Source organism: Megalobrama amblycephala, linkage group LG10, assembly GCF_018812025.1.
Source record: "Megalobrama amblycephala isolate DHTTF-2021 linkage group LG10, ASM1881202v1, whole genome shotgun sequence".
NCBI lineage: Eukaryota > Metazoa > Chordata > Actinopteri > Cypriniformes > Xenocyprididae > Megalobrama > Megalobrama amblycephala.
The window spans coordinates 2,035,906-2,048,316 of NC_063053.1; the positions used below are offsets into that span (position 1 = coordinate 2,035,906).

General features: G+C 34.4%; 1 protein-coding gene across 1 annotated transcript in view; it reads right to left on the reverse strand.

The window, feature by feature from the left end:
* Positions 1–12,411, reverse strand: part of fbxo11a (F-box protein 11a) — a 41,591-nt gene that overhangs the window by 9,547 nt on the left and 19,633 nt on the right. The window contains exons 2-11 of the mRNA XM_048203916.1: positions 9,874–10,001; positions 7,307–7,388; positions 7,077–7,221; positions 6,590–6,719; positions 6,174–6,257; positions 5,784–5,916; positions 5,147–5,253; positions 4,885–4,996; positions 2,943–3,049; positions 2,726–2,863 (exon numbers count right to left, since the gene is read on the reverse strand). Coding sequence (XP_048059873.1) covers positions 2,726–2,863; positions 2,943–3,049; positions 4,885–4,996; positions 5,147–5,253; positions 5,784–5,916; positions 6,174–6,257; positions 6,590–6,719; positions 7,077–7,221; positions 7,307–7,388; positions 9,874–10,001 — 1,166 coding nt within the window. The remainder of the gene's footprint in view (positions 1–2,725; positions 2,864–2,942; positions 3,050–4,884; positions 4,997–5,146; positions 5,254–5,783; positions 5,917–6,173; positions 6,258–6,589; positions 6,720–7,076; positions 7,222–7,306; positions 7,389–9,873; positions 10,002–12,411) is intronic.

The following is a 12,411-nucleotide window of genomic DNA, read 5'->3' on the forward strand; positions in this document are numbered from 1 at the left end:
ATGCAGTATGCGGTGCAAGTATACAAGTTTTCTGTAAACTACAAAACAAGGATATTTTGAGCAAAAAAAGGCAAAAATGAACAGTTTAACATGGTTATTGTTTTATATATATCATTTAAAACATAATAAATAGAATGTGGAATGCAGTATATACTTTATAGCATGTATTGCATCATAATTTAGAATGCGAGTCAGAAATAAAAATAAATTAAAACTAAATAGAAATACTAAATAACGAATAAAAACGACAAACGCAAATAACAAATACATAAACTAAAATTTAAGTGAAAACTAAAAATATCCCTTGTGCATTCAAAAAAAAAAAAAAAAAAAAAAAAAAAAAAAAAAAAAAGTTACACATAGGTGCAAAATGGACAAAAAATGTCCATGCCAAAAAACTGTCATAGAAATATGATTTATTAATTTTTTTTCCCACTTTCACTGATGTCAATTTTTTAACCAGCATCTGTTCTATCCATAGATACCAAATATTCATTCATTTTAAGAACTGTAACCCTTAAAATGCTGGTTTGTTTACATAATGCCATAGGTGTTTTTTTATGAAAAAATTAAAAACAGTAGTTTATTTTCATAAACTAAATGCTAAGCAGAATTTTATTCTTTGCTTATTAGATTCTTGGGTGGGTCAATGAAGAACAACATTAATTTTGAGGCATTTATATTTTTTATGTAGTGTCAGATTTTTTTTTAACACTTGGGTGTTAGTTATAATGGACATAATGGACAATGGACAAAAATGTCCATGCCAAAAAACTGTCATAGAAATATGATATATTAATATTTTTTCCACTTCCACTGACTCTTTTTTTTTTTAAATCAGCATCTCTTCTATTCATAATTACCAAACATTCATTCATTTTCAGAATTTTAAAGCTTTACAAATCGGTTTCTTTACATCCTCAGCTTCTAATGCACCTGTGTGCTCACTGTCAGTGGGCAACACTAGCTCCTCTGCTGACTAACGTCTCTTCACCTTGCAAACAATGAAATGATCAACCCCTCAAGCACCACATATTTATAGGTTTGGCTGTGAGAACACCTGTGTGAACTCAAACTTTGTATAAAATCTACCAGACTAAACAATCAGCATTTTCTTGTGGCGAAAACTAAAACAATGTGTTTAGGGGCTTCTGAACTTCTACTTCAAATTCAAGCGTACCTTTTATCTCCGTACAAAAACAATAACAAGTGAAAAAGTGCAATCAAGGGTTAAGATGCGTGTTTGGTCGAAAAAGAAAAACCTCAAAGCTCATTACCCTTCTTTGACCTTTTTCATAGTTTTCACATGGCCCTATGACCCTGCCAAGGGTTTGACTCATTCATGGAGTGGGATTTTTGATTGCCAGTACAATATAATTTCTTTCAAACTAAATACACACATTAAATTTTCAGTAAACACATGCAAACTACACTCTGACATCCTTACCAACATACCCACACAATTATAGCTGCATTATTTTTCAAATTGACTCTATAATATGCATAAGCAGAAAACACAAATAAAGCGAGTAATTCTTTTATATGCCAGATTTGAAAATATGGCACAATCTAGTAAAAAAATGGTAAAAATGTAAAATTTGAAGCCTTGCCGATAGAATGAATGCCTATTTGCAAATATTGTATCATTTTTATAGTCAAATGGCCCTGGGTTAAAAAATTGCAGTTTTAATGGGTTTCAATGTGGACATTTTTGTCCTTAAGGTCCTGAGTGTGAGTATTTTTTGTACAGAGGGTAAAATTGTTTTTTTTGAAGGAAATGAGGGTCAAATATTAAAATTCCAATAAAAACAAACACCTGAGCCAAAATTCATGTAGTTGGCATTAACAAAGGCACACTTATAACAAAAAACAAAACTGAAATGGACAAAAATGTCCATAAGGTTGCACAAGGGATATAAATAAAAACCCAATAAATCCTATAATAGTATATAAATAATAAATAAATTAAAAATGTAAGTGAAAACTGAAAATATAAAATAAAAGCCAATTCAAATATTAATGAATACTATATAGCATATAAATAACAACAAAAAAAGGAATAAATTGTATTAATCGAAAATAGAGCTGAAATAAAATTGAAATATTAATGATAAATTTAAAAAACAAGCAAATTAGAAATGTTGCCTTGGCAACTAACTGAGCTGAAGTACTAAAACTAAAACAGAAATAAAAATGAATTAAAGCTAAATAGAAATACTAAAAAACTAATAAAAATGACAAACACAAATAACAAATAAGTTAAAATTTAAATAACAGAAAATATAAAATAAAAGCCAATTCAAAATATTTATAATACTATATAGTATATAAATAACTAAAATAACAAAAAAATAATATTTCATTAATTGAAAATAGAGCTAAAATATAAATATTAGATGATAATTTTTTTAAATGTTTCCTTGTCAACTAACTGAAATAAAATAAACTGAAGTACCAAAATTTAAAATAAATAAATAAAAGCTAAAAAGAAATTGACAAAGCACATAAACTACTAATAACAGCAGGAAAACTAAAAATAAAAGGAAAACTTAAAAAATTACATATTTAAATTATATTAATATATAATTAAGACTAAAATGTTAATTCTGAATATCCCTCATGACTCATATATCATCAGTCCATGGATGATTAAGAGAAAAAAACAACCACTAAGACTCTTAACTCGCAGACACAAACAGTGTGCAGAGACACAAAGCGTTTTTACCATGCCATGGTCAAACGTGAACACCCCGACATCTCTGCCGTGATGGATGTGGTTCCGTCTGATGATGGGATTGCCGTGGTTTTTCACCCAGATCCCTGCTAGAGCATTATTGGATATCTCGTTGTCTTCGTAAATGCCCTGCAGAGCAAACAGAGAGTGATTCGTCTGCTACAGAGGACCAATCTGACGGTATACTGGGGACAGAGCTTCATGTTACCTGCGCGTGGTCCGTGATATAGAGCCCTACATTCTCACAGTCACTGATGTTACAGTGTTTGATGGTGGGTGACGCTCCCTGGCCGCTGACACACACCGCAGAGCCCACTGCACACAGATAACACACGGCCGTTAGCATCACACACTCAACAGAAGGGATTCAGAAATGAAAATGCAATTCAAAAATCTCTAAATACACATGATTTGAGGTCATATGCATGTTTTGTTTACTCAGGAAAAGCAATTAATAAGCAGTGCAGTGGACAAATCGTGCTGATTTAAATACCTAACCACAATTATGAGCCACAGTAATGACGATGCTTGACTTCTGGACATTCACTATTGAGCACTACAACAAACATGCAATATATTATTATGAGTAGTGGTAGTAGTAAGTAAAGCTGCACGATTAATCAATCTCAATTCAAACACCCATGCGATTTTATTCCTAAAGATTCAGCTATGTCTATTAAACCTTTGACAAGTATGATCACACCGATTCAGATCTGCGCTGGCGCTGCTGCTGACCCAGAGAGAGCAGTTGTCATGTATGAGTATGAAACAACTTCACAAACAGTCTTTTCAACCACACAGTATCATTATTTGTGTGTTACAATCATTCAAATGATCACAAATGGGGTAAAAGTTTATACACTGATGTCTACTGTAGTGATCAAAATAGAGTATATTAACTTTTTGAAAGCAACTTGATGCATCAAATACAGATTGTATCAATTACACCGTTACACCAGTAGGTGGCGACAAGAGAATGTATTTGTCATTGAATCACTCATTCACGAGATTTGTTCAAAAACACTGATTCATCCAGTAATAAAACAAGGAGTCTTTATGAGTGAGTCATTGAATCATTCATTCAACCGATTTAAAAAAACTCTAGTAAATGACGTTTTGTTTTAGTGGTCTATTCAGAATCGTGGGAGAATTGTGATTTCTATTTTTAAAAAAGTAGTGATTCTCAATTTACCCATAATCATGCAGCTCTAGTAGTATGTTTTAAAGACATAAATTATACATTCTTGTAGATACAGCACTATTTACCCTTGTGCTCTTCCACATCCTTAAAACCTTCGTTCATCTTCGGAACAGAAATTAAGATCTTTTTGATGAACTACCACTTTCAAGCCCCAGAAAAGTAGTAAAGACATCATTAAAGTACTCCATGTGACTCCAGTGGTTTAACCTCAATTTTATGAAGTGACGCGAGTGCTTTGTTTGTACAAAAATAAATAAATAACGACTTTATTCAACAATATCTAGTGATGGACGATTTCAAAACACTGAGATCTTTACGAATCTTTTGTTTCGAATCAGTGATTCCGAGCATGTACCAAACTGCCAAAGTCATGTGATTTCAGTAAACAAGGCTTCGTTACGTCATAAGTGTTTCGAAATTTCAATGGTTCACCACTGGGGGGGCGTGACTTTGGCAGTTTGATGCACGCTCCGAACCACTGATTCGAAACAAAAGATTCGTAAAGATCTCAGTGTTTTGAAATCGCCCATCACTAGATATTGTTGAATAAAGACGTTATTTGTTTTTTTTGCCACACAAAAATTATTCTCGTCACTTCATAACATTAATGTTGAACCACTGTAGTCACATGATCTGTTTTAAATATGTTTTTAGTTGCTTTCTGGGCACTGAAAGTGTTAATTATCTTCACTGAGCCATCGGATTTCATCAAAAATATCTTAATTTGTGTTCTGAAGATGAATGAAGGTCTTACGTGTGTGGAACGTAATTCATTTTTGGGTGAACTAACCCTTTAACTGTTAATTTTTGCACATTGTATGTTTTCTTGCTCTCCGAGAAGCTTCCAAGTAAGAGTTTCATTGTACTTATGTACAGGGTACAGCATACTATGACGATAGTAAAACCTTAATATAAATGGAGAGAAAAGAAAGCAGCAAGCTGTGGCTACCTGTGCAGGTACTGCGGATGATGCAGTGGTCAATGATGGGGCTGCAGTTGACGGTGATCTCCAGGCAGTGATGAGCGTTGTGATGTTGAGCTGATTTGTCATCAGGATTGAACTGCAACAGATAATGCACATCTTACAAAAAAAACCACCATTTTGTTTTCCCGTGCATGAAGAACATACAGGTTTGGGACGACATGAAGGTGAGTAAATGATTACAGGATTTTCATATTTAGGTCAACCTTCTTTTACTGAAGAAACTCACCTTTATTGTCATATATCCTACATACGCGTCCTCTGACCCCTCCATGAACACAAACGTTGAATCTCTAGTGTTCTCGATGATGACTTTATCCGCTACTTTCCCCGGAGCTGCAAAAGCACATGTAAGATTAATATTTAGGAGGAAAATCTAATAATTTTTAAGAAATTAATGTTTATATTCAGCGAGGACGCATTAAATTGATCAAAAGTGACAGTAAAAACATTTATATTGTTAAAAAGATTTCTATTTCAAATAAATGTTGTTCTTTTATACTTTCTATTTATGAAAGAATCTTAAAAAAAATCAGTTTCCACAAACATATGAAGCAGCACAACTGTTTTCAACATTGATAATAATCAGAAATGTTTCTTGAGCAGCAAATCATCATATTAGAATGATTTCTGAAGGATCATGTGACACTGAAGACTGGAGTAATGATGCTGAAAATGCAGTTTACAATATATTCCCATACAAAAATTATAAATTGTAATAATATTTCATAATATTACCGTTTTTACTGTAATTTTGATCAAACAAATGAAGCCTTGGTGAGCAGAAGAGACTTCTTTTAAGAAGATTAAGAAATCTTATTGACCCCAAACTTTTGAACAGAAAATCTTCACATATATTCTCATACCAGCACCAATCATCGTGATGGGCGACTCGATGTAGATCCATTCATCTGTGTAGATGCCAGAGTGGACAAATATCAAACCGTCAAAGTGGGCTTCCTGAACCCCTCCCAGAGCGTCTTCAATGGTGTCATAATACTGAGGAAAGAGTTGCAAAATTACAAAAATCTTTCCGACTCGAAATTACAAAATAAAGACTGAGACACATTTGAAGCAGCTGAAGCAACTCCTAGCACTGAATATTAAAGAGGCGATATGTAGAATTCAGAAACCCTTGTTATTAGCGACACCGGTGGCCGTTAGGTGAAGTGCAGCCAGCAACTTGTTGATGCTTGATGCTTAACAACATCCATATAATGAATAATCAAAGCATATAATCCATCTACAGAACTCACCAGCATGTTTTCTCGTCCCTTGTATCTGGCCGGGTTACTGTAGAAATGTTCTGCGAAGCCAGGCTTCACATGAGCACCTTTATACTGCAAACACAAAGGTCAGCGATCCGTCAGTCAGTAATATGCTCTTGTAAAGCTCACTGATGAAACTAATGATTACCGACATGTCAAGAACTCTCTAATTATCACATTACGACACCATCTGTCCGCTTTTGGGTTCAGGGGGAAAAGACTAAATCACTCATTTCTCAGATTAGTACTCTTATGCTTGCTCTGAGGCTATTAAACACACAATACACAAGCACTCGCAGTCAAATGAGAATGACAAAAATAGCTCGTATAATAGTAAAAGGACAGAGAGAGCATGGAAAAAATACTAAATTATGATTTTTAGCATCATAAATGGGGATCAGTACCAGTTGCTGGAAGCTCTCCTTCCAGGGATTGGGCTGTTCATACTCCTCTGGGTTGATCTGGTAGAACTTTCCAGACTCGGGGTGCATCATGGGACGCGTGTACTCGAAAACCTCCATGTAGAGTCTCTTCCTGCAGACCAGATTAGATCAAGAATCAAGATCAATGATCCGTACAAAAACACTACACTCTTTGAAAAAAGGTTCAGTATTGATGGGTTTGATATAGATCAATTTTAAAGAACCATTTGAATGCCAATATAATGTTTTAAATGATTTTTCTAGTCATAAAGTATGTTTACGAGCTTTTTAATTAATAAAATTTGATCAAAACAAAAAAATAAATATGATCCCATGATGGGAACCACTAGAAGGTTCGAAAACTTTTTTCTCTCTAAACATTTTTAATCTTTTTGGCTAAAAAGGCTGATTTGTTGATTGAGAAAACTTAAAAAAAACACACACATTTTAGTCCAAATGCCTAACTTACCAGAGGATGGGGTCATTGGCTAATTCACTAAATCGTTTACACACACAGGCCGCTCGACACAGGTCCTGCTCCAACAGATAGGAGAAGATTTTTAGGACCACCTCGTCCGGAAGCTTGACCTGCAGGTACTGCTCCGCCGGGGTGACTGGAGCGGAAGAGAACCAGCGTTAAAGGAAAGTCATCTAAAGCTGATATCAACTGTAGGCAACATCATGTCTAATGTCCGTTACCAGGCAAATCTTGTGATTTTCCCGACACTCTGGCACGTTTTGCCCGATGCCCAAAGTTTTCTGTTGTTGACGTGGAAGCACCCTTTGAACAAGAAGAGTTTGCATCTGTTAGTTATGGCACATACAAAACACATTCATGCTCAACTCTTTTTATTTCACACAGAAAATCCGAAGGGAATCACAGAATCCAGTCTTAAAAATGGAATTAACAGTATAATGTGGAATGTAGGGCCCTATAATTTCCGCGATCACGGAATCATAAAAACGGAATTTACTACATAACGCGGAATGTCACGGAATTTGTCAAATTTTTGATGAATGAATTAAAAGCAGGTCAGTGCACTTAAATTAAATTGCGATACAAACTAGTGTCTGAATATTAAACCGCAAAAAGACTATTTAAACATGAATCCTGCATGCCTGTATTTCATGCAGAAAACCCGAAGGGAATCACAGAATCCAGTCTTAAAAACGGAATTAACAGTATAATGTGGAATGTCATGGAATTTGGCAAATTTTGGATGAATTAATCAAAAGTAGGGCTGAATCGCGATATGGACTAGTGTCTGTGAATATTAAAGCGAAAAATAAAAACATTCCACAAGGCCCTTTTATTGTATAAAAAAAAAAAAAAAAAAAAAAAAAAGTTTTATGAATTCAATTGGTTAGACACATTTTATTACTAAAACCATTAAAATAATTAAAATTAAAATTAAAATTGAAAACAAAACGGTTGTATAACCTTCATTATAACTAATTAATTATTGTAATTAGACATGCTTTTTGATTAATAAAGATTATTTTAACCATAAAAACAAAAAAAATGGAATTTGGGAAAAAATAAAACATTGCATTAAAACTGTTGTTATCTTTTCAGCCTAAATTAATATTGCAGACAATTTTTATGCATACTACACTTCCTAATAGGTATGCACCGAATATTCGGCCACCAAAAATTTTTGGCCGAAAATGGCCCAAAAGTGCATTTTTGTTTTTCGGCCGAAAGACTTTTATCACCGAAACAATACGGCCGAAAAGTTGTGATGACGCAAACAGAAAAACACTAAAGCGTCTCCTAAGCTAAGTGGTTGAGACGGACCACAGAGTGAAAACAATGAAAAGTACACTCTTAGAGTCTGTCAACACACGTTTCACTGAGATCTATTCGGATCCTCTGCACTTCATCGCGACTGTAATTGATCCGCGTTATAAAGACCATTACTTTGATGCGGAAATAAAGCAGCGCGCACGAGAAACGATCCAGGCCGGAGTGGATGCGGAGAACCCGCGTGGAGACGGAGAATGTACAGGACATTATCAAACTATATTTCTTTAGTTTGAATTTTATTTTATACTGTGCATTGTTGCAATGTGCTAAATAAATATTTGCATAATTTGTAATTGATTTATTCTTTGAAACTTTAATATTAATTTACGCAATTGCAATGCCTTGATTTTAGTAAAGTTAGTACACAGTCATAGGGTTGCAAAGGGGCGGAAAGTTTCCGGTAAATTTCCGGAAACTTTCCGGAAACTTTCCATGGGAACTTAACCTGGGGAATTTTGGAAATATTCCAATTTGGAAACTTGACAGGAATTTATGCGAATTTATGGGAATTAATTGGAAATTTTGGGAAATTTATACAGATTTATAATATTTATATAAAATGTATCATATAAAAACAAATATAAACATTTTGTTTGGTCATAACATGAAATAACAGTTATTTATTTTTTGCATTTAATTAATCTTAATTTAGTAAATATGTAAATATATTTTTATTGCAGCAATTGTTATGTGTTATTTATTTCAGTGTCACATGATCCTTCAGAAATCAGTCTAATTTAGCTGATTTGATACTTATTTGTTATTATCATTGTTGGAAACAGTTGTGTTGGCATGTTAGAATGATATCTGAAGGATCATGTGACACTGAAGGATGGAGAAATGATGCTTAAAATTCAGCTTTGATCACAGAAATAAATTATATTTTTATGTATATCAATTATTATACCATTATTTTAAATTGTAGTTATGTTTCACGATATTACAATTTTTTTCTGTATTTTTGATCAAATGTGCATGTTATGGACTGGGGGAAGCACAGTACACGCAGGGGGTGTGGCCTCAATAGCCCTGCAGTGTGCCGTGTGAGGAATGTGAATGGTAAAAAATTAAACTAAAATTGCATTAAATATGGTGCAAGATGTTTTTTTCAACTACATTTAAGTACCCTGTTATAGGCTAACCTGCAGTTTTGCAAATTCCCTGTTTATTCCCATTAATTCCCGTTAATTCCCATATATTCCCGTTAATTCCCATATATTCCCGTTAATTCCCATTTATTCCCGTTAATTCCCATGGAAAGTTTCCAGCTTTGAAAATTCCTGGAATTTTGCAACCCTACACAGTCATAGCCATAAATGCACTAATAATTGGCATAATTTCTTTCGGTTTTCGGCCTTGGTTTCCTCTTTTTTGGTTTTCGGTTTCGGCCAAGAATTTTCATTTCGGTGCATCCCCACTTCCTAACATGCTAATTTGATGTTGAGCAGCATTTACACACCTCCATGTTAGTCTTTGTTGGACAAGCTGTTCTCTTCGGTAACAGAGATTTTCTTCGAAGTTGGTACGGACTATTTTGAGCACCTTGACCGGATTCTTCTGCAACCATCTCGGCAGGATCTGCCTCATCTGTAAAAAATAAAAAATTAAATATACATTGCATTAAAAAAAAAAAACTTGTTTCTGAATAATATAGCATATTAATAACCTCAATAACCTTTATATTTAACACCAACACCGAAAGGTCACACTGGATAAAGAAAAAAGTTCCAAGCACACGCATAAAGTGGGAATTCATGCACATTAAAGCATCTCTAACTTGACAGTCATGTTTTTAGGAAAAACTGCTTATATCTTTGATAGACAAAATAATATAATTTTTTAAAAACATTTCTTGACTGAAGCCTGAGTGGCATTTTAATTCACAATCTATTAGGGGTGTGATGAGATCTCGTGAGATTAAAACGTGACGAGATTTCTCAGAGGTCAAAAGCCGTCTCGTGATATTGCCTTGATGGAGTGTGAGGATGAAATTAGGATAGAATATGCCAACGCTACGGTTACAACATGCCTCCACTGCCGTTTTGCTTTTTTTAACTAATAAAAACCATTTAATTCAGTTGGATAACGGTCAGTTCAATTCCATCCAGCTCATCCAACAGGAGCTGCAGAGTCGTACGTAGTGCAGCAGGAATCAGAGTTCACTGATCACGTGACGAGAGTAAGTGACGAGATGACTGACGAGACCATGGCGGAGGATTCGTTGCACAACAGAGCCTAAAAGCATTGGACAAATGTCTCATTCATGCTCAGCACCGCCATTCCCTATTCACAGAGTATGTGCGATTGCGAAAGTGGAAGTAAAACATGAGCATGCATTCAAACCCTGCATTTTGAAAGCCAGTCAGCTGAGTTTGTGGCAGTGCTTGAGAGTATTGTTGTCTTTTACTGCATATGATAATTCATACTCAGAAAGTGAACTGAAATGACATTCATTACAAGATGATTAGTTAAAACATTTCAAATGCACATGCAGACTATTTTTCTAGTCATGCATTTCGTCACTGAGGATTTCTTAAAAATACTGTGTACAAATCTTCTTGTTTTTGTGAACTCCTGCGTCACACCCCTACTGTATATATTATGCAAAATTAGGATCATACCAGATAATAAAGCATTGAAAGTGGGAAATCTATTTTTTTTCCTTCCACCAATAAATAGCCTCATTAATATACTTTTTGCACTTGAAAGTGTGCGAACTAGGGCTGGGTAAAAAAATATTGATTTCTTGATTTTAATCGATTCTCAATTTTATGAACCGATATCGATTCTTAAATCCCAAGAATTGATTAGTCTAGTCTGTTTACATATTCTGCTCATTTATCAACTGAAATCTTTGTGCTTTGTTACTTTTGATATGAAGCAAAGTCTCAGATTTCAAATGACGTCCATCTTATTATGAGATTCAAAACTAAATACCGTTTTGGCGCTGTTTAATGTGGCGTGACAGATCGCTTTAGCGCCTCAGTTAAAGAGAAGCATGTGATCATCCTCTCCTCCGCTTTAATACCAGTTACAGCGCGAAATAAACGTGCATGAACATCTGAAGGTATGTTAAAATATACAGTACAACTTACTGAAATCCGTATCATGTCTCATGTAATCGCTCAATCAGTGTTTCAACCTCGGAAAGACGTCAATAAAACAGCTTGTAAACAATGTCACGTGACGTCACATTTACCTCAGAAAAACATATTCAGTGACCATAAACTCATTAGTCAGCTAGAAAAGTGACTCTAGAGAGCAGCATTCTGATAAATATATATATATGTAATTCTAAACTTTATTTATAATAAAAACATCATTGAGTGTAATTTAAGTGTTTGTATACAAATAAGTTAATTTAACCATCAATATTATAATAGTACCAGCTGACTCTCATGTGTAGTTTACAGCATCAGTTGAGAGATTTTTTTCCTCTAGAAAACTTTTAATGTACTGTAACTGAAATACTACATGCAAAATAATCATTATCGAATCAAATGCATGTGAATAGTAATCGAATCGAATCGTGAAAATTGTGTCAATACCCAGCCCTAGTGCGAACTGAGGTAAAACTAATGGCAGGCACGATGATCACAAACAGCCAAGGTAATAATCATCCAAAATCCAATAGGCTGTTTCAAAAATTCAGCTGTGTTCTTTCACTAATACAAGACTATCATTAGGAATAATGCACTCTACTGAATCAATTCCCAGAGTCTTGCCTCAATGCTCCAGAATGTATTTCCTCTGCACTCAAACACATCCAAGACACCAATGGATAATCAATATTTGCATAACTCTAATGTTTTCCCTGTAATCAGACATCCAAAGTGTCTTTGATTGCAGCTCAAACAATAGTGACAATAATCATTTAAGGCAAATGAAAGATTAAGGACACTGCGGTCCTCGTCCTGACACACTTCCAGAGATAAATGCTCAGATCAGCAAAAGGTGGAACAACTTGGACTTCAGAGTTTAACAGCATATTGAAATC